Source organism: Branchiostoma lanceolatum, chromosome 1 (genome assembly GCF_035083965.1).
Source record: "Branchiostoma lanceolatum isolate klBraLanc5 chromosome 1, klBraLanc5.hap2, whole genome shotgun sequence".
NCBI classification, from domain to species: domain Eukaryota; kingdom Metazoa; phylum Chordata; class Leptocardii; order Amphioxiformes; family Branchiostomatidae; genus Branchiostoma; species Branchiostoma lanceolatum.
Window position 1 is genome coordinate 26,116,413 of NC_089722.1, and position 27,700 is coordinate 26,144,112.

Consider the following 27,700-nt stretch of genomic DNA (forward strand, 5'->3'; position numbering starts at 1 on the left):
CAACGTTATCGTGTGAAACACATGGCATATTTTGTTCAAAACTGCGCACAATCATATTGGATCATTGTACTTGCTGATTTTACCTCTCACCTCAACAGTCTCCAATAAAAACCCAACAATTGAAATGTATTATGAAAATTATTCTAAGGCGGTCAAACGCTCAGCTGGCAGAACTGACATGTTTTTTTGCACAAGACGTAAGTACTGAATATATTTAGCACAACATTACTCCATGTTCATCATAGTATCTGATACAAAAGATCGTAACTGCAATCAAAGGCACGGAAAGTAACATGGATTGTATAGAATGGTATAGAAGCAAAACAAAATTACGAACCCCTATAAATTGTTTACTCTTTCACAATTGTTCAATCTAATGTCTTTTAAAACAATTTACCAACATATCTTATATTATTCCTCCTGTCCGTCTTGCTATACTAAATAAGGCAAATTCCTTTGCAGTTCTGGGTAACCCTTTGGAAAAAAACAGGGCGTAAATTTCTACCAGTTCCCGGGTCTTGATGGATTGCAAACGAGATGAGATGGCTCCCGCAGGAACGGTAACTAATTAACCAAATGGAAGCTAACGGGGTTAGATACATGGATCCTTCAACGGACCGGGCAGGTATGGATGCCGAAACATGTTAACCTTTCATAAATTACACTTAATGGGTTGGCATATATAAATCTTAGAGAATGGCGAGTTGACCGGGTCTTGAACTGAGCATTTTGGCAGACCTTGAAGTAAATTCCTTTCTACCTGATAGAGAAATCGACTACGACAGTATCATCAATGTCCATTTGCTTATTAGAAAACGACATACCTAATTTAAACCTGTCCATGTTGATAATACAATAAGTATATTGCAAATTCTAGTCCGGAGATTGATTGCAAATGACAAGATGAACACAATCAACGAAGACAACAAAAACGTAGGAAATATGGTGACTTTAAATCGAAAAATTGATTCAGATGTAGATGTTTATATAGAATCATAGATAGCTCAAATGTAGTAGAATTTATATAGTATAATCATGTATTGGCCAAAAAGTCAGTTACGTTATATACGCGTCTCTTGAACTCCTTACACCAAAGCTGTATGATTCCACATGGAAATTACTCCGCAAGGTTGCCAACCTTAAGTCGAGGGGGTCGGACGCGAAGTCTTGATTTACTATCTTTCAAAAACATTCTCCAACCCAATGTCAAAGACATGCCGGCAGCGTTACGTTATTTACGTGCCTAGGGCATGGTTAAAGTCTTGGAATCACAGCGGCTGCTGGAATTACGGTTCAGGTAAGGCAATATTTCTTCGCAGCTGAGGCGGAGACTATCAAGCGACCAAACATCTCATTTCTAGTTTAAAGAAATTCCATGTATAAAACAAATGTGATTGACAACTTCTGTGTGTTTGTTATCTTTCGAATCATACTTTTACATCATGAATCATATAAAAATTTGTAGTGTTACAGGTCATACAAATGTGGTCCCTGAACGGTCGCTGAACAGTCTCTATTCAGTGAAGAGGAGACCTTAGCGTGATACGTGGGCACTCATATGTAAGCAAAAACTGTTTTTATTGAAAGTAATCAGTCAGTTTGGACGCGGAGGTCATCCCAACAATACACGGGGTACCGATGTAACTTCATATCAGAAAATATCATCCCGAATTTTTAGGGGCGGTGCAGAGAGGTCAGTCCATTTGTCATGTTAAACGACGTCGTTTTGAAGGATTATCTGTGCTGAGGGTACATTATTGACTTTACAGGAAAATGAAACTAACCACGAGGGAGGATAACGTATATACAAGGGGATGAATTTGATTTTCATCACTACTGTGGTATATTTATCAACAAGCCTATTCTACATTCGCACCACAGAAAGAATGAAAGCATATAGGACGAAAAAAAGAATTTGGTGGAAGGTTCTACTCTTCTCTACTGTACTCTACTGTACTCTACTGAACTCTACTCTACTCTACTCTACTCTACTCTACTCTACTCTACTCTACTCTACTCTACTCTACTCTACTCTACTCTACTCTATCCTATTCTATCCTATTCTATCCTATTCTATCCTATTCTATCCTATTCTATCCTATTCTATTCTATTCCATTCTATTCTATTCTGCTCTCCTCGATTCTACTCTACTCTAGTCTCTAGTCTACTCTACTTCTGTTTGACTCTGGCAGCATTCATCAATCATGTGAAACAGGCCGGCCGACTTGTGTGATGCAATTGCAATTTACGACAGTAAAAGTTGTCTACATTAAAGTTCACGACAAAGGGACGAGCAGACACGTTTTGCCGCAACTACCAGACTGGATCGGACACACCAGAATCTACAATACGTAGAGCTATATTCCAATCTATTACAAATTGTTAACAAATAAAATTCAGCATTATGGTCTCAAAATATGATGAGAGAATGTTTGATGGAAATTATATGTTGATATACTTCATCGATTCAAGCAAATAGGGGTGGGTTGATTTCGTTGGTATCTTAGCTTCTGGAACCTGTCTGGCTTCCTGGATTAGGCAAATGTAATTAAAGGATAACTATTAGATAAAAACCGGAAGGAATAGTTTAATTGAATACTTGAATGTGTAAATTGGCTGTTTCCGTCAACAATGTCCCTTGTTATGCTAACTGAAAAGACATTTTCTTGGCAAATTAAAGTAAAATGTTTTTCGGTATCTTTGTAGATCACATGTACAATTTTGAATGAGAACAGCTAATAAAGCAAAAGCAACACGAAAAGGGGTTGCTTTGACGGAAGGATGACTGCAGTATATCTCACATTTAGGCTAGGAATAAAAAGTCGTCTTTCAATATGAAACAAACTTTGAAGAAAGTAATAATCAGGAATACAAATTCTACCCTTAAGTAATTTTTGATCAAAGGTGACCTTTTCCTCAAATGTCAAAAGGGATACACAAAACATGTCATCGTTCCTCCCCACGTCTGCTTAGCCTTAGAGATTACTGAGACGGGTTGAAGTGCAGTTACGGAAACCTTTGTCCGAAGTCATCGTCCGTTTCCGTTTCAATTTCACCCGGTAACAATCTACCTTTCCATCGGGTCAGCTGCTCCTTTTTGTGCTGCATTGATTGTGGACGGTCGTTTTAACTCCTCCGCAGAGCAAGGACAATGGTTGAAGTACATCTATTGTCTGTAAAGAACAATCGGCGAAGAAAATGCCCCATCTGTCTCTATATTTGTTCCTATCCCTTAATTTCAATAAAGAAGATGTCGTAAAAACCAGCAGCCATAGCTGTGGCATCTACGTTGAGTGTCCCTGATATGAAAGTGTGACAACTTTTCTTGTTTTCAAAATCTTTTAAAAAGACTTCTTGGCTGCCTTAAGGATTGGTCAAAAATCTGTCAGATGAATTAGCCAGCCTTAGAGTTACCAATTACCATTTGTCAGTAACTCAAGGAATCTAGAAAAGACAATGATCTGATGTTTATGATAAAAGTTATGGACTCAATTGCCGAATCAGACCTGAAATGGAACTATAAGTTGGTCATGGAAAAACCTCAATGTTTTACTGCATGCAAAACCCTTATCTTCTAGCTCAGTGCTTTTCGTATGTAAGTCAATATTTTGAGAAGATAGATCCCAAAGCTATGCATTTCTTTCGGAGATATGAAATAATCGGTGCCCTTCCCTTGTCTACAGTGATTACAAATTAGCCGTTAATGTCAACTCATCGAAGCGGCGTGTTGGGGACCTGGGAATATCAATGGGATCTTTTAGTCATGCGCCTCACTCCCTCTGGGTATGTGGACAAATCTACGACAAGAGTTGTTAGTTCCGTTTTCTGTCAGGGTTCGTCATAAATCCCAGAAGACGTGGTTATTGTAATCCGGGTGGTCCTGCGCCGCGGTGCGTGCGACCCTCATCTGTTGTTAGCTCTGTTCTGCTGAAACATTCAGTCCGGCAGCCGTACCCTCCCGCACCCTCACATCGATCGTGGAAGCCAAAAAAAACTCCCGTGACTCGATCATGCGCAATAGCCCGTCTATAACTACCCAGAAGCACCAATAGGACAGGCGTTTAATTAGTCTACGGGCATCCTTGGGACGACCTTTTATTTTCTCACTTATTTTAGGGTGGTGCTGCAAAATGGACGCCTATCCTAGGACTGGTTCTGTCCTCGTATTCCTCTGTCTTTTGATCCTCTCCGTACTTGGCCAAGACACCGGCTCGCAGGTAAGTTTTATTTGATATTTTATTGATGTCTTCAGAGACGGTTTGATACATGTTTATTTGACAACCAATGATTTCCACTAAGTGTTGTAATACATCTGCTAATGTGTGTGCAAAATACAGCGAGAAATTACAAAAGACAAATGGTTTAAAAGATAAACACTGTTTTTCTATGGTCGTCCTTGAACTATGAAGTAGTCTACGGTTATAACTGCGTACAGTGTACGTCACAGTTGAATGAAGGTCACATGTGCAAAGTGAGAGAACTTGATATTACTTTGTGTCTCAAACCAGTGACGACAACAGGGGTAAATAGCTTCAGACAATAGTGACATGTTGGCCATGTATTTCCGGTACATTTCCTTGTTCCACCTTTTAACAAGATATCAATGGCGATACGCATTTGTATGGTGGGTGCATGGGGAAGCAATCTCGGCTAGGATTAATCAGAGAAGAGCCTAATGAGGTGTAAAGGCGACTTAATGAAATCCCTGGCGATCGAAATGGCGGCAACCAATACCAAACAAACTAGCGTGCCTGGAATGCCCTCCAAAATATCGTTCTTTGTTTTTACGTGGTGGAAGAAAAATGCAAGGTCACGCCGTAGTGTTAGCGATGTTATTAGCTTCGGGAAATAAAGTGAGATGTAGTTTCGAACTACACTGTTAGCTAGGCCTACGTAGCAATGCAATAAATCAGGGGCAGCGAAGTTTTGTCATTCAGACGTGGTCTTAGCATTTGTATCCACAAAATCAAGGGATGGGAGTCCTTCTTATTAATTTAAATGACCTCATGCATTTTTATTAGTGCCTTTCAATTGGTGTGCGTGCTCCATGAACCACTATGTTCTCCTCCTATTCATCCCCCCAACTTCCAACAACAAAAGAAACACACAAAGACATTTACGGAAGAAAAGAAACTAATTTTCCTGGGATGGGAAATGAAATCGAGTGTGCGAAAGGTACAATAGAACCGTTGACTTCACAAGCGCTTGGTAGAAATTGACCTTTTTGGTTCAATTCAAGGTTAATTTTCTGGACATTGTTTGACATCGGTAATCTTTAGTAGTGATTTTTTGGATCCAGTGCCCGATTAGTTTAATCTCATTCCGCGATTAATGATCTGCTATATAGTTTCCTTTCTTCCAAAATAGTCTCTTTCGTATCGTCCTCAGATGTGCGATTTGTGTAAAATAGAATAATTTTTTCAAGGTATCATTCCTCAAGGAGATTTCACAATTGAATCAAAGACTCCAAGCAGATATGGGGTCTAGCTTAGAGTTTTATGTGTGTTTTTGGTCCGAGTTTCTGGCCTCTGTCTCCTCCTAGAACTACTAGAAAGATGCATAAAATGCCACAGAAAAACAGATAAAACAATGGACCGGACCTTCAACTTCAATTTAAGTTACCCCCAGATAACCCCGCGAGGGGCAAAGTATAGGGGGGGGGGGAGGTCCCAGGCTAAGGCGGGCAGGCCTCCAGCCTGGCGCGGAATGACTCAACGGTGGGAGCCGTAACAACCGCGCCCGGCAGGGCGTACCTTACATCTGCTTGGAGATTATCCCTACGCCTTCGGGCACCTGTCGGGAGTTTCCGTGACATATCGGCTTGCCGAGAGGAGAAAGACAAACGCCCCGCACTTCTAGCCGTAGGGCAAGATTTTCTGTCTGTATTGCTCTGGGCAGTTTTCTTTTATGTAATGCTTATTCTAAGACGCGTAGGCACCAGGCCATGTACTATTTATGTCGGACAGTGTGGGAATACAACAATGAAGTTTGAATAGATATAAGAAAAGGAAAACCCAGCAGTGAAAACTTTCTCGATGCTTGGAGCCAACAATACTTCATAAAATATTTATCATATAATCATAAACGTACATTTTGCGTCTTCTTTATGTTTGACACATCTCTGTATTCAGAAATTCCTTATCACGTTTGTCTTTCCCAAAACATGAGTGCCATAGAATTTCATGAACAAGGAATGAATTACAGTTTGTTTTCTCCGTCAAACTACCTTTGATATACGATACGCCCAAGGGAACGAAGGCGGTACCAATTATCAATCTTACTGTAATGTAATTAAACCTCGGCCATAGTCATCATTGAATGAACGTACAAAAGCCGAAATAGGGGCTTTCATCTTATCATTGTAACATCGCTATTGACGGTTCTATAGCACCCCAGTCTTGTAATGTCCCAACATTTTCAGAGAAAATGACAATTGGAGTTGATAGATGAGTCATGTCTGCCCTAGTTTCTGAGTAAAATGATTAGCGGTTATCAAATCATCCGTGCAAGGTATGGTACCGTAATAGCAGCAACATTAGAATTATGTCAAAGGCCACGAAAGTTAACTCATAATCGTTTTGAGTTAAGTTTGCCAGTGTCAGGTATTTGATGATACTTACATGCATACGTGAGATGAGCATTGCCTGTTTCTACGAAACGAATCCATTATAAGACACAAGCGAACAAACAAACAATACTTTGTCTGTTGTCTTTTCACAGCAGCAATGTCAAGACAGTGGCTGCTGCGTTCTTGGACCCCCGGGTATTCCTGGAACTAATGGCGTTCCGGGAAGCAACGGAATTCCTGGATCTCCTGGACTTAGCGGGATGGATGGCGAGAAGGGGGATCGGGGTCTCCCAGGAAGGCCGGGAAAAACAGGGGCGAAAGGAGAGAAGGGAGAAGCCGGGACAGGAGCATCGTTACCCGTCCTCAACATCAGGCAATGCGCCTGGCAGAAGCTCAGCGATGACCGGGACCATGGAAAAATCACGGTATGTCAGCAAATTACAAAGTCTCACTAATAACGTTTCAGCGCTTTTTGATATCAACTTACCTAAGCTTGTGTAGGGCTAGCCATACATTCAGTAACAAGTTATCCACACTTAAAAGACTGTGAAAACACATGTACATCCCTTCTTGATTTATACTGTTTCAAAGTTTCCGACAAAACAAGGCTGCGATTCTTCCCCGGTCCAGAAGCTACCTGCCAATCAAACATTTGAACAATAAGCAATCTGACGTTTATTTTCAGGAATGCCCGTTCAACAAGCTCTCGTCCAACTCCTCTCTCCGAGTCCTGTGGAACGGAGCCCTCCGAGTGACGTCGACCAGCGGCTGCTGCAAGCGGTGGTACTTCACCTTCAACGGGATGGAGTGTTCGGGCCCGCTGCCCATCGAGGGACTGGTCTTCACGAATGCAGGCAATGGCATGAACGGACTCAACATCCATCGGGTTTCTTCCAGTGAGTTGTGATAACAATGCTCTTTTTCGATAAATCATCATCATCATCATCGTTCATCCGGATTACTCCGGTGGGATACAGTCAATAAAGTTCTTCCAGTGCAATGTGTCCTTCATGGCGGAAAATAAGTCAGAACCTGAGAGTCCAGTGTCTCTTTCGATCAATGTCATTAAAGTTGTGTGAGGTCTTCCAACCCTTCGTTTTCCCTCAGGTAGCCACTGCATTAGTCGCCCATTTTTGATAAAAAGACCTGACAAGTTTCATGTGTGTATGCTTATATCATTAATTGATCTTAATGATTCAAATGGAGAAGTTGCGTACTAAAGAATATGCCTTTTTAATCATGATCTGAGGACGCTCTAACATAGACGACTCATGGCTTAGCTTTTTTGCAAGAGGAGTACCGGGTTAAAAGAAGCCGGGGCCAGAGCCTTGTAACCATTACTTAATACAGACGGAGGGTGCCATAAACTTTACCCAGTAACGCGTTATATCTGCATAAAGTGACGTCATAGAAGCCATGGATTGCTAACGTCACAATTCGTGGCCTTTTGTCCAGTTGATTTACCTTCAAATGGTATCGTGTCCTTTTTCCAGATCATTTACCTAGTAACTTATTTTTGTACAGTTGAAGGCATCTGTAGCGGTGTTCCGAGGGGCCCAGTAAACGTCGAGCTGTGGGTCCGGAACTGTGAAGGCATCAGCAACAGCGGCAACGCTTACACAGGCTGGAACTCCGTCTCCAGAGTCATAGTGGAGGAGCTCATGTTGCCAAAAAACTCGGACGACATGAAGTGAAGAATATATTAGTACATGTCATCATTAGACTCTGTGTCAAGTGCTAAATGGAAAACAATGAAGTTAAGCTAGTACTCTGTCTGATGTTGCTCACATGAAACTCAAATGATTATCTTACTAGTTGGTATCGATGCGAAGCAAAAGGACTAAAAACCGTAGGAAATTTGGCAGCTGGACATTCATTCATCCGATGATTGTAGCACCAACTGTTGCTGTTTAAGTATTTAGAAGCTTTATGGTGTATAAAGGGTACATGGCCTACATGTAACGTTCCAGCTAGGAGACACACTCCTTTATGTGCGACCTTGTGCATACTAGTAAGAACCTACACAAGGTACTGAGAGAAGTGTAGTAAATGAAGGAGGCGCCAAACTAATGAAATAGGTACAACACATTGTTCTTCAATGAACTAGCTATTTTAAGAACGTCGGTATTGTCTGTTGTTGTAAAATGAAAGTAGCTTTTAGCAGCTACGAGAACAAATCTAGAATGTTTCATACATTGTACCAAACTATGAGTATAGTTTGCATGAAAAATGAGTTTCAATATCAATAAACGATGAGATAACGAAATAGATCTGGTTCTAGCACAAATAGGGTAAATTCAAGATATAGTACTGAAAATACGTGACAGGGAAAGTATAATATTCGTCAAAATTACTAGATTGTGGATAGATGTAAATTGTAAAGTCCTCGCTACGAACAGTGTGTCCGGAACAAGTATTTTCTTGTGCTGACCAATGACCATGCTAACTTAATTGAAAGACGTTATTAACAAAAGTCAATGATAATATATCTGGAGGGCAATAAAGCGCACTAATCTAATCAATTTCTGTACTTTGTGGTTACTGATACTGTTTTCCCTGCACTTATAACACTATGGGGAATTTGATATCTAATCTAACCATTTATCTTGACAGTAAATCAAATAAAAATGGCGGCTCATGCCTCCATGACATTCACCAGGTCACATTCATGAGATGCTGAAGAGTCGTATCCCGATATGGCCCTGGAAACTGTTATATCCATATGTTACCTTCATTATGGCTGCCTCTTGTATACACATGAGTGCCTAGATAAGAACTGATGTCTACAGACTGGCCGGCAATTTGTCTCGTGTGGCTTCTGATTAACCTAGATCTGCCCGTCTGCTTTGTCATCGGATTAGATCAAGCAACAATATATCGAAATCAGTATAGAAAGCTTAGTAAACGTTTCAGCATTTTGTATGATGAGAGTGATTTAAAGTTTTGTAAGGCAAATGGAGTCGATAAGCTGTGCGTTACCGTAAATCTATATAGTAAGTGCAGATTAAGTAACGTACAACCTGTTGTGTAGCGAGTCTGTTAGCATTTTAAAACATTCTAGTTAAATAAATTGTGAGTTGTTTCCTACTTGGCCAGGCCTTTAAACGATACTGTTCTAAAGCTCCGTGTGCTCATACGTTAAATCACCATTGTGCTGAAGCACAGCTAAATCCGTGGCGTCTATATCCAGAAAACTCAATAACGGCACATGTCATCAATGTGATTTCAAAAAATCACATGTATGTCCAGCTGGACACGAAGCTTTAAAAAGGCAAAAACATGGGAAAGGATATATGAAAGATATGCTGCCCTAAAGCTTGGATGTCATAGCTGGGTACGCATAGTAACCACTGGCTCAACCTTGCTAACCGCTTGCTGACTCCGAGCGAAAAGATTGATCCAGCGGTTACTACGTACATGTAGGATGGTACGCAGGCTATGGATGTCAAAGGCCGTTGAATTATACTTGCGACTTAGTACAACTAAAACCGTAGTACGATCATAGCGCCTGCACCCACACTCACAGACATCTATATAGTGCCGACCACGATCAATGTGATAAAAACCTACATGTATAAATGACCAGGTACCACCTGGCACCCTGCTGTCGTCTCAGGCTTACTTACCGTGAAGCAAATTCAATTTTCGTCTGTCCAGTGAGTGCTGTTAACAAGGGTGGGAGGTCTGGGGCACTTTGTCTGACAATAGAGGGTGATTGGGGTCGGGGACAAGAGACGCCCAGTACTGAGACGGCATTGATGAAATAATTGCAAAGTGTACTTGACACCGGCCAATGTGTCTATCAAAGTATGACGTCAATCTCTATTCTGCGCCACAAGGACTCAGATCAACTTCAGGATCAAGTTTTGTTCATCATCCTTGAAATAAAACAATTCTGCTCATTGATAATGGTTTGCAGACTCAGAGAGTTTGAATAAAATAATCTCTCTAGCCTCTTTTCGTATGTCGAGGGAACACAAAGAAGTAATGTACCTTGGTCGTGACTTAATCATATTTCTAATAATGTATTTCAAGATGAAACAGATACAGTACGTACTTCTGCCGATGCATACCTGCCTTTGTATGAAGACTCTTTCGTCGTATTTTTTAACAAATCAACGGGAACGTGCTTGTCTTATAATCACATACGACCAAACTACAGACATGTACATGTAAATCCAAAATGGTAGGATTAATTTAGTACGATTATAACTAGATACGTTGTCACAGCCATTCTTCCACTCTGAAGTTCAACGTTATGGCTTTGGTTGCTTCCTGTCCTAAGAAAGATCCGTTCAATGTCTAAATAAATCCCATGGGAAAACCATTACTGTACAACGTCAAAACTGCATTCGATCTGCTGATAGATTACCCATAATTCTCCCAGTGGGAGCGATGGCTGATTGAATGGTAAGCCCTGCTAATCAGTATTCATTATTTGACGTAATTACATGACGTATTGAAGAGAAAACTAAAGAGAGAGGCGCAGAATACCATCTAAATCAAATTTCACGCCAGCTTTAACCAACCACATACGAACACGTCCAGGCTGGGTTTGTGGATTCTACACGTTCACATATGTTATAAGATGTACTTTTGAATATCATAGCAGATGTTTCTTAATTCCATTACATATACAATATCGTCGTATTTCCAGAAAAACATCAATATGAACTAGAACTTGATAGTTGTTCGCCAGCACTGTGTATAACTAACTTCCTGATCCCGTCACGTTTTGACATTGTCCAAATGTGCTTAACTCGTTATGGGTGAAATGGTTGGGGTATCGTTCAACTCTCAGAGGAATATGCATACTATGTATTAGCTAGCTTTATTAAATCATGAGTCCCTGTTTATGAAAATCACAACGGACCGCACACATGAATGAAGATGACCTTTATAGTAGTTATCTTTCCCATTGGGCTAAGAACAGGTCACAGAAGATTGAACAAATCAACAAAATTAATCCAGGCTTCTATAGGAATAGTGGATAGTGAATAGTGGAAGCGACTCTTCTGTTCGCCTCTTTGCAATGGAATCATACAATGACTGATAGGTTTTGTTACGGTAGATTGATCTAAAACGAAATATGAATATCTCAGTATTGCTTACGTGTATTAAGTTGGTGAATATAACAGCGAGTTTGTATCTACCTACAAAATGCTAGCGTCATTGTCCATGTTTTATGCCATGTACATTCTATTACATAGTTATGTTCATCTTTTGTACCACTAAGATTTATATTGTTGTCATATTCGTTGTTCATTAATGTGATATGACTGATCTATTCTTATGCTTTTATATGGAACCTTATCCGTATATAAGCAACGAGACAAGGGTTTACCATATGTCACCTTGTTGCAAGCCTCACTTTCTAAAAAAAACTTATTCAAATCGTCTGTGGATTTTTGTGTGAATTGTTCCCGCCACCTGTCTCGGAGGATAACCGCTTCCTGCACCTTGCGATCGGCTGATTGGTCGAGAGATCGATTGCCGTTAACGGACGTAACGGACGGCTCTCTGCCCACGCGCGCAGGGACCCGACACCCAATCGTAGGGCGTAATTGGTGCGAGCATTTAATCAGAGGACTGGGTTTCATAAGGTCGCCTGTAACCGTCAGATGTTCCACTAGGAGGGCTGGCAATATGGCGACAATCGGAAGAACTCATTTTCTCCTCGGTTTCCTGTGGCTTTGGGGCGCCGCCGTGTTGGCACAGGACACCGGAGGACAGGTAAGGCAGCGTGCCGTATAAGTAGTTACCATAGCTATGCATGTTTTAGCGCAATATTGTGATGTGTAGACGTAGAATTAACAGTTTAAAAGGCTACGTTAGCTTTTCATCGTGGTGACTTTAATGAACTTTGACGCTGTCCATCTGTGCTCTGTCATCATCATTTTTCATTTCTGCAAGAGTTCAAAGATTAAAAACCCACGCACAAAGCTTATAATTGCATGAAAGTTGTTTTTTTCAAGATAAAAGAGTCAGACGTAACTCCTAACGATTTGGGATAAGTGCGCCAAAGTACATGTACCTAACTATATCAAATTATTATTACGTTGTAGAAATCGCTATTTCTTCGTAGCAAATGATGGCCGTTGGTTATCTTTAGAATCATCTTCATTACGAAGGTGACAGAACACAAACACGACATCACAAAGCACTTTCAATCTTTCTAACAGAACGGAAACAAGCATACATTAATTTTTTTGCCATAGCGGATACAGCCATGTCGTTATATAGGCGCCTTAGTCAAAGTGATTTGGAGCCGTTAAAATGCATCCTCACGACTTGATATATACTTCCCTCTCAAAACTACGGCTTGCGTTCAACATGAACATAAATTCTGACTTGGTCATAAATGAAGTCGCCTGTTTTCAACTTCTCAATGCTGGTTGGCAAATTCCTTTTCATCTCATAGTCCGGCAAACAATTGGAACAAGTATTCTTTTATTGATTTAGATGACCTCATAAATTTAAAACATATCCGAGCTACTTAACGATATTGTCATTTTAAGGAGGTTGTGATCATGAATTTAATCTTGCCTGGAACTTGACTATATTTCAGCAAAAAAAGGTATTGCAGCCGTCTTTCTTTCGGTTTCCGACTAACATGAGAATTGCCACTATAATCAGAATAACCGTAAAGATTTTAATTTGATCCAAAAACAATCTGCCATTATGAATTCAAAGTAGGTAAAATACGAACTTCTTGGTGCATTTCTGTTAATAATGATAATACGTTTATTGCAAATTCCTGCCCGAAGGCTAATTGTAAACAACATACATAAAATAACAGGGTAGAAAAATAGGTATAAAAGAGGCTAGACTAGACTATACAAACGTAATTGTGAGACTATTATAGATGTACCCTTGCATGTATTTGCTATTGTACTTTTTTTATTCTGTTTGAGTGTCTTGTGTTGCCCACGTTGAGATTGAATAATATATTGAATGTATTGGCAGCGGGTTTATGATAATGGCCAATTCTGAACGTAAAACAGAATTGACTATTAGTATCAACTAAAGCTACTAAATAAACCCCAAAATGTCACCAACCATCATTACTATCATGACATTGGCATCATCAATAACAAAAGACAATTTCCGTGTAGTAAAACTTGAGTGAAAAGATCGCGGTTGAATCCAGACACACAGGAAATCACCCTCAAACGCCAATTGGATTACACCGGCGAAATCTTTTCATTTGCATTCAATTTTCTAAAGTAATCCCTCAATTGAGGGCTTCCATCATAATGAGGATATGGGATAGGCTATTTTGTCAATTACATTATGGACCCCCACTTCCTCCAATTTCGCGAAACTTCGCTGTTCATGACTACACATGTAGTTTAAAAGCAAAGAGTTGTGGAGCCACATACATGTATTTGGCAATGCGCGACATTGAATTTCAGTATCATTTCAAGTCTTTCCAGCGACATGAATCGATGAATCTTCGCTATCTACGATTCCAATAGAATAAGAATAAATAAAAAACAAATATTTTGAAGAAATTGTTCGCAATCTTCACGTGCACCTTGTATAAGATCTTTAAGGTGCTGTAAGTTTGTGCATGATAAAGATAACGACAATGCTCAGATATTTAGCATGGGAGTACATATATTCACATGCGTTGATTCCAACCATTCAAATTCCACGGGGAAAAGTCTGATAAGATGCGCTGTCCATTCCTGTGAGCCATATCTTTCAGATTAGTTTTGACGAAGTATATAATCAGCTAGCTATATTGATATTGAGATGGAAATATATAAACGTTACAAGTTCCACCTCCCAAGTGACATATACAGAACAAACCTTGCATTGTAATCATTGTAAATTTGTAATAGATGAGGATCTGGCATCATCTGAAACTCCAGACTTTCTGTAACTTTTAAATGGATACCTTTGTTCAGAAAGCACTTAAGAACACCTTGTTTTCACGTCATTATAGTTACCCTTCTGAAGAGGTAGTAGGTAAGATACAACTTTACCCATGGGGCTTGTTGGTTAAACTTCTGAAGAATTCATTTGGTGAAAATCAGCATCTTTAGACCTTCTGTTGCGTCGAACAATGATTCGCGGCGCAAATGTTAGGTTTTGTATAAATTGATATGTCATTTTCCTTTAATCAACAAATGTTATAATCTCCCATAAAGTAACCAGAAATCGTACCAACTATTGACTGTTGTTACACGTATCTACCAGTGCCCTATAACTCACGGCACTGATCACATCCTCCCGGTGTGCTGCAAGGCAAGGGAAAGTAAAGTAAGAAAAATAGGTCTGCGCCACAACATGACAGGCCTAAGCCTCTGGGCAGTGTCGTCACAGGAAAGACCCTGGGAAATGTGCGTGTATTTGGCGATGAATTAATCGAGGCTAGTTTATAGAGACATAAATTCCATTTTAACATGACAGATATACAAGTTTGGGACCAGTCGTAAGATGATATACTAACTCAGAGTCACACGATGTTGTACCATTTCCCAGACACGTTCATCCGAATGGAGAACAGTCATTGGTCGCATGTCTTAAATTACTTTACGTCTCAAAGAAAACTTTACAAATGGAATTAAGAGCGTCCCCAAGATTCAAAGATTGTGTCATCAATACCTCTCGCGGGGCATTGATTGTTATAGATTGTCCTTTATCAACATGAATAGGGTTCAACGTCACATGGTTATGCGATACAAATAGAATATAGTGAAACATATTTTCAATGACTTTTACTTGACGTCATGATAACGTTGTTACCAAAGAATTTCTCCATAGACTAAAAGGTGCCCTGTGACCTGGATGTTCCTCTACGAAAGTTCCTTTTACCAACTCAAAAAGTTCAGTTTTTACACTTTATTAAAGAGACAGAACACAAGTAAGATGTTTGACATGTCTGCTTCTTTATGGACATCAGACAATTCGTCAATACGTTCATCTTTGGTAAGCAATACCCCAAGGCGTCTTTTCAATGAAGATGTATAGATATGTGAAGTAACATGCTTTGTTTGGTAAAAAGCTTAGTCTTTAGCCCCATAGTCACACCCGCTACAACAACGTCATCCTTCAATGGACTTCTAGACTCAAACATTAAGAAATCTTATGGGCGTATAACTTCAGTTAGTAACATCACAAATGAATCAGTCAAGGATTTGCAATGTGACATGCTTCGATTTGTAGACCTAAGCTCTTAGTCTATGGAATCATCCGATACAACAACGTTATCCTTCCTATATATCCAACTCTTACTAGGCTCTTCCTAGACCATCATAGATCCAAAGACCATAAACCGGTTGGTACCAGAGTGGGCAGTCAATCGTTACGTTCAATAAGTCATAAAGCGTGTGGATTAATCAGGAAAATGGAGGTCCGCAGCACACAGTGGTGTCCACGGCAGACCAAATTAGTGGGCCCGCTCCTGCGGACGGCTGCTGAATGACTTATGTATCACGGGCAGGAAATAATCCGTGTCCTGCGGGATCATACATCACCGGGATAATATGATTAACGAGCCGAATCGGGTAACCGCCAGGCTCCCCTGCGGAACAACCAACTCAACATGACGTTTGCTTAAGTTTGATGATAACAACCGGAATAGATCTACAAGACGGGAAACATTCAAAGACCTTGTTAGAGTTGAATGTTAATGTCGGTGAAACCTTATTCTTAGAAAATACAGGGTAACAGTTTTTATTAAAGATATTACAAATAAAGTTTTAAAATGTGACATTATTTCCAGGTGATAACATTGAAACGTAGATAAAATCTGCTAAAATTAGGAAAAACAAAACAGGTGCTGTTTCTATTTTACAATGAAGTTTGAAATGAAATTTATGTTCTGGTAAGATTGCCTCCTTTAGCATTGCACATCACATACTAATTACTATTACATTATTATCATTCAATACTATCTAAAGCAACAATCGTGTAGTTCCCCGTACCTTGTGACTTAATACACACATATACATAGCGTTCCTCTGCGTACCATGTGCAACAATGACGCCAAGACATACGGTACCATTGCAATATCGTTGTGTAGTGTGCAAGGATGGATATGGGTCATTTTGGTCGAGGTAGCTTCTGTATGCTATTGAAGTGCCAAATATGTACCCTGCATATGCACACAGCTAAAGTATAAAGTATATAAACCCGTACGTCCTTCGTTTATTTAGCTTTAATGAATATTTTGGGCGTAAATATAACCTGTATGCGTTCTTTACTTTGTGACAGCAATAGAGAACGACGTATTTGAATATGAATAAATATAGAGGCTCGGGTTGGTAGTGTAAAAGATGTTAACTAAAGGCTGATGACCTATCTAAATCAGTTGTATGTCTTTCTCTATATGTTGCAATGAACATAAAATATCTTGTATATTCCTACTGCCAGCCGCAGGTATGGCCCTCCTATCGTGTTGATGACCTGGACCCGGAGAAGGTTGGGCCTGAGAGGAAGTGTCGCTCAGATGACACGTTCTTGTTTCAATCCCCTAACAGCGAGGTCACATTCGTCGTACGCGTATACGGTTTTTATCTTCTAAACGAACCTGTGACCAGTTTCTCTGTCACATGACAGCTGGATGTCGCGGCACATCAAAGACTGTCCCGGAAATGCTCAAACCATCAGCATACTGAAGTAGCAATTAGGCACCCAATTCCCTATTGGCTGCAGAGTTAGGCAGCAGGGTGAAGGTTGAATTTGCTGTCGTAACTATCGCACGACGAATGTGGCCGTGCCCTCACGAGCACAAGTCAGAGTTCTGTCTAACATTAATGTAATATGTGACGGCCGTCTTTTATGCATGATGCGACGCCATTGCATGGCAATCAATTTATGACTGATAAATTTTAACCTTCCAGGTAATATATCATAAAACCATTGGTTAAGTATCAACACTTAAGCATGTATTCATTTTCATAAGTTTTATCCTCATGCTGCCGGTAAAACTAATCCTGACATAGTCCTGTAATGACGTTGAATTGTTAACTTAACATTTCATGATAACTAAGGAAGAATAGCTTTAGTCTAAAACACTTTTCTCGCACAACGATAAGTGGATTATGTTTTTGTTCTACTGGTCTATTTGGTCTATCATCAACACTATAAAGACTGAGTTTTTAAACTTCTTCAGTATATAGTCTTATTCAGGTTCGTCTTCTCATTTGTTTCCATAGCAACAGTGTCTGGAGACCGGATGTTGTGTTCGTGGGCCCCCGGGCATGCCGGGAACGAATGGCATCCCTGGAGGCAACGGTGTCCCAGGATCCCCCGGGATCAGCGGGAAGGATGGCCAGAAGGGAGACCGGGGGAAACCGGGAAGACCGGGCAAGCCTGGGAATAAGGGCATCAAGGGGGAGCCGGGGTCATCGGCCGCGCTTCGAGCTCCCAACATCAAGCAATGCGCTTGGCGCAAACTCAGTGACGACAGGGACAACGGCAAAATTAAGGTACGGTCGCCGTTTATATTTCATCCTCTATTCAGTTGCCCACAACAGGAACGATGGAATCAGAGATAGCAAAACAACCTATCAAAGAAATCATTGACATGTGCTTGATGTTGTCAAATGTTTAATCATCTTCCGTGCAGCCCCCAATGTGTACACTCACGATCTCTTTCATTTCCTACAGGAGTGTCCTTTCAATAAACGGGCCAGTAATTCTTCTCTACGTGTCCTGTGGAACGGTGCACTTAGAGTCACGTGCCCTACGGGCTGCTGCAAGCGGTGGTACTTCACCTTCAACGGGATGGAGTGTTCGGGCCCGCTGCCCATCGAGGGACTGGTGTACACAAGGGCGGGCAACGGCATGAACGGACTCAACATCCACCGGGTTTCTACAAGTTAGTTTTCATTTTCCTCTCAAATTGTCCTACATAGTACGAGTCTCTGTGAGGGAATGAATCCACTGCTTCTACATGTCACTTAAAGCAGATTGCAGACGGGTGACGTAGTGAAACATAGGCCACGTAGTTTGTAGTGTCCTCCGTCTGTATTAAGGGAAGGTTGTAGGGCCCTGGTGTATATTTCTTTTACTCTGTAAAGAGAAGAAGAGAGAAAACGCATGTAAATCAAAAGTAGAGATAAGACATAGCATAGTATAGTATTACTATTGCTCTCTTGTAAATGACCTACTGCATTTAGCCCCAATGGAACATAAATATGCAATGAACTTCATTGTAATTCTCGGTGCTTCAGCTAGTTGGTAAATCCAAGGAGGCTTTATATAGATACATAAAACCTCCTTGGTAAATCTTGATTGACAATATTGCAGTTAAAGACCCCTCTTCACAACTACAAACAAAGAAGAACTTACAAACAAAGATATAACAAATGTTTTCTGTTCCACACAGTTGAAGGCATCTGCAGCGGAGTCCCACAAGGCCGGGTAAACGTGGAGTTATCTGTGCGCAACTGTGACGGCATCAGCCACAACGGGAACGCCTACACCGGCTGGAACTCCGTCTCCAGAATCATCATAGAGGAGATCATGATGCCTGAAGATTCCAACTCGCGGTAAAGGACACGTGCGCACAGTCTCTGTATCACGTGTACAAAGTCACTGTACCACGTGCGCAAAGTCTCTGTATCACGTGCGCAGTCTCTGTATCACGTGATAGTCATGTGATATTCACGTGACACACTTCAGCTGCAGTATCCTATATAAGACTATACAACAGGTTGTGAAGCATCTATTCGAATCTGCTGCGACTATGAAATCTTTATCAAGTACGACAGTATATAAGATGTAGTTTAGGATCTTCAAGCAGAAGTATACATGATTTAAGAGGTATCCATTAGAAAGGCACATGCACAGGCCGTACGCAGCTATTGACCTGTACACAATTTTCTCTTAACAAACATTCGCGTATTCGACATGTATCGAACTTATGACATACATACATGTAACAAATCATTAGCATTGTGAGGTTGATGTCATTGAATGAAAACAGGTTCCACAACATAGCCCCTAATGAAAGTCTATGACAAATTATGTACTTAAATTCTTTTGACATATCGGAAAGAACTGATGAAAGATTGTCACTGCCCTTCTGTCACAAGTATGAACCAGTGTGGGTTTGAAACAAAAGTGGCGTTAATAAAGAAAATTATTGTTCCAGTAAAGAAGAATGAAATACAAGGAAACATAAGAAGTGCTCCTGATAGGTTGGAGATAAGTAGGTAGTAATGAATGATATGGTTTACAGATGAAGAAGAAAGAAACAATGGTTTAATGTATGTCAAGTATATCACACGGAGGAACTTTGATACGGTTTTGATAATCGTTAGATTTTATATGTCTTACATGAGTATGTAGTTGTTGATATGTTGTTAAAGCTCAATGATGATACGTAAAATTGTATCCTGGTACTATTACATTATACAAAGTCATACTACACCAGCGAAACTGCAATATATACAATATACACCATACCATCTGTTACGTGCAATTTTCTCTTATATTGAGTACAATCATTATGACTACAAAGATCCGATGTATAGCTTGGCAAATGAATAAGATTTGCACATCTTAAAACTGACTCTTGGTCTTATCTTTAAGTCAGACTATCTAAAATATCCCATACTCAATCAATGTGCCTCTGGCTGTGGAGTCTATTTAGTTGCTTGCATGGATCTCCCTTCAGGGGTCGAATCATTGATCGGAGTTTGCCATCGATCATAGTGTATTCATCGTCCGGACACCGCCAGAAGTAGGGCGTCATCATTCTTAGATTCAATCTAAGTTATTAGTAAGGTAAGTTAAAGTTTTTCTTGCACCAGACGGTGCCCATCCCCGTTTCAATAGCCCTTGGGCCACCCAACTTAAAGCAATCACTATGGCAGGGGGCTAGTCCACTGGTAGTTGTGTATGTTAAACTATCAAAGTTTTTCCCCCCAATATGATTAGTGCTGAGCAACATATATACCAATTTGAAAGGTTTTCGGTATGACTCGAAATCACGACCTACTGAATACGAGGCGAACACTCTACTCACTTGACAAATTGCATCGGTCTTTGATGATAAGTAGATTTGCTGCTATTTTCATTGCTTAAAAACATATCAAAGCATTACATGATTACAAATATCACCGCGAAAATAGTTAACAAAGACTTAAATTTGTCTTTATCAAGTCAGCATACTAGGTCGATTTGCATTGATTCTACACAATCATGTAAATCTAAAATGGAAGAATTTGAATAAAATCAACAAGAAATAACTTAAAGGTTATCCATACCAACATTCATAGAGTTAGTAATCGTGATATCAATTATATAGATTGAACATTTTAGAAAAATGTCCAGAATTTCGCGTTTACATTATACACGACATTGTATAATCTAAATGTTCACAGTCATCACCTATGTAAATCTCATTACATTTGAGCCAAGCGATTTTCTCTTTCAGCTGTCTGATTGGGATTTTTGATTTATGGAAAAAATGAAGAAAGATTCCGTCTTAGGGGGACTGTCCTAATAATCCACTTGCTGAAATCAGAAATGGTCTGACAGTTGTCTAAATACCAACGCTACTGTAAAAAAGCTCCCCCTTGCGACTTCCGTTAGCATCGATGCGTGAGGATAGACCGATCTCGGCCATCTATCAGGAATAACAGTTCAACCAACGAGAGACTGGCTGCACGTCGGTTAAATTTTTTTGCAATACTAGGTTAAAATTGAACGGGGATATGGGACAGGTTTACCTTCAGCTTAACAAATTATTCTTCAGCAACAAAGCTCTCATGAAAAAAAAAAGATTAACGCATGCTCTAGATAATGGAATTAGCGGTGAATTGCACGGAAGTGGAGTTTTTAGTACAGGTCTGGGGCCGTGGAGTTCATCGTGTTCTTCCATGGCCGCGGAGTTCTCCGCGGTCGTAGACTGTCTTATTAGTAATACTGGTCTGGGACCGTGGAGCTCATCGTGTTCCTAAATTCAATGATGAAATCCACGTTCATTGAGTTCATAGTTTGTTGATAAGCTCCAAGACTGTGGGCGAACTGATGCTGGTATGGGGCCGTGGAGTTCATCCATCAGATTTAGTGGATGATGCCTATTCAAGCACTGCAAAACATCGCTTTTTCCGGTTTTCCTATATATGTTGAAGGCACGAAGCCGATAGGTTAACGTCAAAACTCACAGACGTCATTGTATACTGTCGGCTGAATAGGTTTAGAATTTCTCGATCATTTCTTGTATGGGCCTTACGTCTTTCCTGTGCACTATGACGTCAAGGGAAATCTGTTATTGCCGATGGTATACCGAAGGTTATTGCGGATCTAGTTGTCGCAGTTTAACCATAGAGGGAAAACTTTACCAATCAGCCCTGCGCTCTCTGGCTCTGAAAAAAATATAGAAGGAGGTAACGTTACATAGGGCACAAAACGGGTGTAGTAATCATACGTGGCTGAGGGATGATGGCCAATATGGCATGCAGTTTATAGTTACATCACAAGGTGGCGCATGTGAACAGTCAACCACGAACTGAAGTGAACGAAGCGCGAGGTCTTGTATAATCTGGGGTTGCACATTTGTCATTGCCTTTAACTTGAACCTTATGCTGCAAGGAGCGTGAGTGATATTTACCGGTAGCCAAGGAGTGTGAGTGATACTTATTGGTGGCCAAGGAGCGTAGGTGATATTTTTTGGTAGCCAAGGAAATGTCTATATCAAATTAAGCAGCGATAACAGTCATGCTGTCTCTTTGCCACACAGCGTTTTTTCCCAGACGTTAGTCTCTAGCTCTCGAAGAAGGTGAAGCAAGCATGACAATAGAACTTATCACCATGGCGACGTTGTCTGGGCTGACAGAAACAACAAAAACACAAAAAAACTGATCATGAGAAACCCAACAGAAAACGACAGCCTAAGCTTAGATACCCACTCTATCCGCTGTAAATCCGGACAATAGTATTGTCAACTGTTTGAAAGTATGTTTGCCAATGCAAAAATTACGTCAGGGCACCCGAGAGTGTGTATCAAAGACGAGTTGTATATATCAAAGCCGCCAAAGTTTTTTTCCGCCATATATTACATTACAAGTTCAGCCCCTGAGGTGTCTCCAAAAAGAATTGACGACGCAAGAATAACTTTCATATCAATTACTTGACAACTTTGATGTATCTTCAAAGCTAGCTAAAGTCCAAGGAGTCAACGACCTGAACATCCTATTACTTAAGAGACTTGCACAAAGTTCACCTGTGTCACTAAGTACACACTGTTTGAAAGACAGTCTAAATGCAATAACAATAACACCACGGTCCTTCTAGTGGGTTCAAATACGCCCAACTAAAAGCTTCCCCGAGGACTAAGAAAGAAACACTAATGTATTCCAGGTCAGTGGTTAATTTCTGTGGAGTCATATAGAAACGTAGTGTTTATCAAGAAGACAGGATGAAGTACGCATCTAGATACGTTGTTAACTGAAGGTGATATGTTCTTAAAATGTGAAGCAGCGAACTCGCGTTTTAACAAAGACTTCACTTCAATCAAATTCTATATGCAACCATAATCTCATTAATGACAGTTATTATCAAGAGAGGAACACCGTTCTCAAAACGTACGTTTATGACGATTTCATACTAATAGACTATTATTTGTTGTTATCAAAGAACAAGGAATAATCATTTTCGTTGTCAAGTAATTAAAGTCGTGACCTACTTAGACTTGCTCCTCGATTACCTACATGCACTACTGTTACCACTAACAATTGGGAGCAATTTTCAAAGCACTTATACTGTAACGATGTACTCACCATCTATATCATACAAATAACACTATCATTACTATCATTATATTGATTACAATTTAAATATATATATATATAATTGTATGATTGTCATTGTAAAACTTTCTGCATAAATTCTACATGCATATTCAATGTGGCAGTTTACTAAGGACAGCTTCAGAAAAATGATGAATATCACCCGAACTCGCTGATAGAGTGCCTTGAAGAAAAATGGCGAAATGCCAACGGAAACATATATGTTGGAGTCTATCTTCCGTTGTTGTAAAGAATCATTCTATGATTGATACCACCCACAGCCATTGTAGTCCTACAAGCAAGTTGCTTGAATATGTTTCTTTATCCCCTTAAACGTACTCCGTAGAGCCATATCTATGCATATATGCATCAGAAGAGATTGCGATTTTTTACACTGGCTATTGATCTTTATAGTTATACCATAGGGGTTATATTTCACCCACCACGAGAGAAACTTTGATCTCATAACGATCGCAGAAGATTTATCGCTTGTGACAGTGAGTCTTAAGTGCACGAAAACGCCAGTAGTCTGAGCTAATAACCATGGCCATATGTCGAAGTCGAACAGAAGAAAGCCGCATAGATTGTAGATGCAAGCGACCACCAACGAATACATCTTTTTCTGCTGATGTACGCATTACACTATACTTCAGGGCATCAAGTTTTCGTTGCTGATGTGCTGAGATATTGCCTCCAAGACAGCTGGCGCCGTATTTTCCCTCAAAGTCTATTGACACTCGAGGGATTTATATAAGGTGACCAGTAGGAAGGCCGTTAGAGGTGCAATTCTATCGGACAACTCCCCAACCTGCCAAGTCCAAAGCCTCTTCTAATCCATTCAAAGCCTCTTAGAACCATCTGCAAGGTCTTTATAGATAAACAGCAAGATGTTGCCTGTGCACAGTCAATCACTGACAGAAATGAACGAAACCTTATAATCTCAGACTGGTATAATCTAGGATGACACCTTAGTCATTGTTGAGGTCTGTATCTTGTTCGACATTAGCCTTGGAGTTGAGGCTACAATTTCGACATTAAGTAGCGTAAATGATATTCATTTGAGGTAAGGAAATGTTCATATCAAATTGGGCAATGATAAAAACGGCTCTTAGTCATACAGCATCTTCTTTTGTCCAAAGAAGTTTTGTCTCCCAAAGAAGTTATAAAGATGAATCCACGACGTCAGAAAAGGGTTCATATTCTTCTTCTTGACAGCTTTGATGTATCTTTAAAGCTAAATTTTGCTAAGACGTGAGGAACCTGGATATCCCATTACCTATACTTGCACAAAGTTGACCTGTGTCCCTAAGCACACCCTATTGGAACGATAGTCCAAATGCAATAACTAACACCACGTTCCTTCTCACTGGGTTCAAATACGCCCAACTAAAAGCTTCTCGGAGGACCAAGAATAACTAATGTATTCTAGGTCAGTGGTTAATATCTGTGGAGTCGTATTGAAGCGCAGTTTTATCAAGGCTTTTATAAAGAATATTGGATAAAGTATAGGTTCTGCGTTGTCGAGTGGAAATGATATGTTTGAAAATTCGAAACAGTGAACCCGTGTTTCTAACAAAAGGTTGACTTTGATTGAATTTCCCTGGAAGTTATATGCAACAATATTCACATCGAAGACTGTTATTATATATAGCTATCGAGAGTGTCGACATTATTCTTAAAACATACATTTATGAAGATTTCAACCTAATAGTTTATCCATTCTTTATCATGAATAGGTACCTAGAGTTCCACCTTTTACCTTCGCCAAATGAGGCTACGTGACATATCATAAATGTTTCTCATTGATGATGCAAATGATGTCCTCATTTGCGGTCCTCATTTGCATAAAGTATATCAGTTGATCATCATGTTTACCCAAGCAACACAATTACCCGTTAGCATAATGCGCCTATAGACGGCATTGTGGTCTTATCATGTACCAGCAAATTTCTGGAATAAGTTACTTTATCTACTTAAGAATACACTGTAGAGCCATATTTAGAGTAAGATATTTCTTTATCAGACGAGTCTGCGATTTTTTTCTTGCGGCCATTGACCTTCATGTATTCCATTTTCATTGCCATATGGGTTATATTTCACCCACCACGAGAGAACCTTTAATTTGATCTCATAACGATCGCAGAAGATTTATCGGTTGTGACAGTGAGTCTTAAGTGCACGGAAACGCCAGTTTTCTGAGCTAATAACCATGGCTATGTGTCAGAATTCACACAGAAGAAAGCCGCCTGGAATGTAGATGCAAGCGACCACCAACGAATGTATATTTTTTTTCTGCTGATGTTCGCATGACAATATTCTTCAGGGCATCAAGTTTTTGTTGCTGATGTGCTGAAAGATTGCCCCCAAGACAGCTGGCGCCGTATTTCTCTCAAGGGATTTATGTAAGGTGACCAGTAAGATCTAGGAAGGCCGTTAGAGATGCGATTCTACCGGGCCAATTCTCAACCTGCCGAGTACAAAGCATCTTCTAATCCGTTGAACGCTTTCTAAACCCTACTGAGAGGTCTTGTGGCGCCAGAACTGTTTCAGGAGACACCAGTGTGCCACCACATATGTATCGTTTCCACTAACTCTACACAATCTGCGAGCGCGTGAGTGATATTGTCAATCTATTTCCTCTTTGATTGAAAAGAATACGAAAACCGTTTAGCTTCCTCCTCAGTGGTACACTAACTGGTTATCTGATAAAAAGATACTTGAAATTTTGTTCACGTACCTAGCGTTGCGTTGCTTACAACTTTGGGCCGCGTAGTAGATGTTATCATTATTTGGTAAGGTACAACACCAAAATGATCCGGCTGAATGTTGGTAACATCATTTTCTTAACCAAGTATGCAATACACGAGGCAGATTTTAATTAAGATTTTAGCTGGATCATTTTTGATCGATTAACTGTGGCATCTTAGTTGAGGTTGATGCTTGACAAGGTGTATTTGTCGTCAATGCCCGTAATATCAAACATTTGGTGGGTTTCCTAAGTGCTTTGACGATTATCACGCGCATTGAAATACCAAGAGTTATAAACAGTTGTTATCAATGGATATAGGAATTGACACGCGCTGTTATACAACATGATGAATGCAGTGTGACTTTGCCCTTGTCGTATCTACTGCGAACATATACAACAAATAGGAGATCCTCTTTGGAATCAGGCATATCAAGTCTTTTCAAGGGATTTATCGTAAGCCTTAAAACTTCGATTGTATGTGCGTATGTGCGAGAGGGCGCTGCGCACAGATCATCGAGGCAAACATTGTTTTGTAGTCAAAATTATGACGAAAATTTGTACACGATGTAACGTTAACGATATACAAACATTACAACGATAACGGAAAATGTAATTTTTGTAGGATCTTTTTGTCTATTAGAATTGAACCTGGTGGGGGTCATACTGTCTAAAATCACATAATTTTCCATCCATCTACGTAGTACACTGTATTTGAACACCTCGACCTGGAAACATGTTGTGAGTGCAATCCTCTTCATGGCGACCACCTGTCCATCGCGACCGTTTTTGCTTGGTCCCCCGGGTGGTCGCCTTGGGCAGGTTTGACTGTAGTTGCGTTACGTGTTCTATTTCTGGATAGACGATGTGTTCTTGGGAAATACATTCTAAGCGACCTTTCTCACTCAACCATGTTACCTGGCTTAAGGTGAGAGGTAAGAGAACTGCACGGGTTGGGATCCCGGGAGAAGAGGGATGGGCTTCGTTTACTAATGTCATGCCCAGGCCACTGCCGGCATGCCCTTATGGCCTTAAAAACCTATATGAGACATGCACCCATACTGCAAGAATATAATCAACTCACTGATTGCTCCCAACAGCATAATCTTGCCGTCATTGGCTTACTGATTGGTTTCAAACTGTTCACCTGCTGAGCAAGCTCTTTGTAAACGAATTTTGATGGCCACACATCGATTTCGTAATGTTCATGATAGTAGGTGGCACCGTGGTGGATATTGGAAGTTCCTAAAACACTGCTACGAAAGAGGAAGACAAATTACCTTATTTTCATCCCTGGCAAGCGACTCTCTCACGAAACAACTAACCACAATATTAATGTAATAATTACCCAAGAAACTGGATGAAATTTGGAAACGGACAGACGTTTCAGCCCTCCTCCGCTTCGTCAGTGACGAAATGACAAACTGGAGTTTTTAAGCCAAAACTCTAAATTGATATGTTCATGGGGTGACAATTCAAGATGGTTCAATAGAAGACAAAGTCAAGACAAGGTTGTATGCCTCGCAAATTGGACGGATGTCCCCAATTCCTTAACGCCCTCCCTTATTGGCTCTCGCCTCTACCCTCCCCCCTTGTTCCTCATTCCCTGCCTTATTCGTCGCTGTCACTTC

At 40.3% G+C, this 27,700-nt stretch overlaps 2 protein-coding genes across 4 annotated transcripts; both read left to right on the forward strand.

Moving 5' to 3' along the window:
• The first annotated feature begins 3,862 nt into the window (after positions 1-3,862).
• On the forward strand, positions 3,863-9,091 carry LOC136445088 (collagen triple helix repeat-containing protein 1-like). 2 transcript variants are annotated; one of them, XM_066442956.1, is made up of 4 exons: positions 3,863-4,218; positions 6,725-6,994; positions 7,255-7,465; positions 8,094-9,091. In XM_066442956.1, exons 1-4 carry the CDS (start codon positions 4,132-4,134, stop codon positions 8,261-8,263), a joined length of 738 nt encoding a protein of 245 aa, XP_066299053.1. In that variant the 5' UTR covers positions 3,863-4,131; the 3' UTR covers positions 8,264-9,091. The 2 variants fall into 2 exon arrangements, with proteins under 2 accessions (XP_066299053.1, XP_066299045.1); XM_066442948.1 differs by having other exon boundaries at positions 3,866-4,218; positions 6,722-6,994.
• A 3,004-nt stretch (positions 9,092-12,095) lies between these two features.
• On the forward strand, positions 12,096-19,188 carry LOC136445103 (collagen triple helix repeat-containing protein 1-like). Of its 2 annotated transcripts, XM_066442967.1 has the most exons (5): positions 12,100-12,302; positions 16,953-17,000; positions 17,738-18,010; positions 18,192-18,402; positions 18,913-19,188. In XM_066442967.1, the coding sequence occupies exons 1-5, from the start codon at positions 12,216-12,218 to the stop codon at positions 19,077-19,079; spliced, it is 786 nt and encodes a 261-aa protein (XP_066299064.1). In that variant the 5' UTR covers positions 12,100-12,215; the 3' UTR covers positions 19,080-19,188. The 2 variants fall into 2 exon arrangements, with proteins under 2 accessions (XP_066299071.1, XP_066299064.1); XM_066442974.1 differs by lacking the exon at positions 16,953-17,000 and having other exon boundaries at positions 12,096-12,302.
• The last annotated feature ends 8,512 nt before the right edge of the window (positions 19,189-27,700 follow it).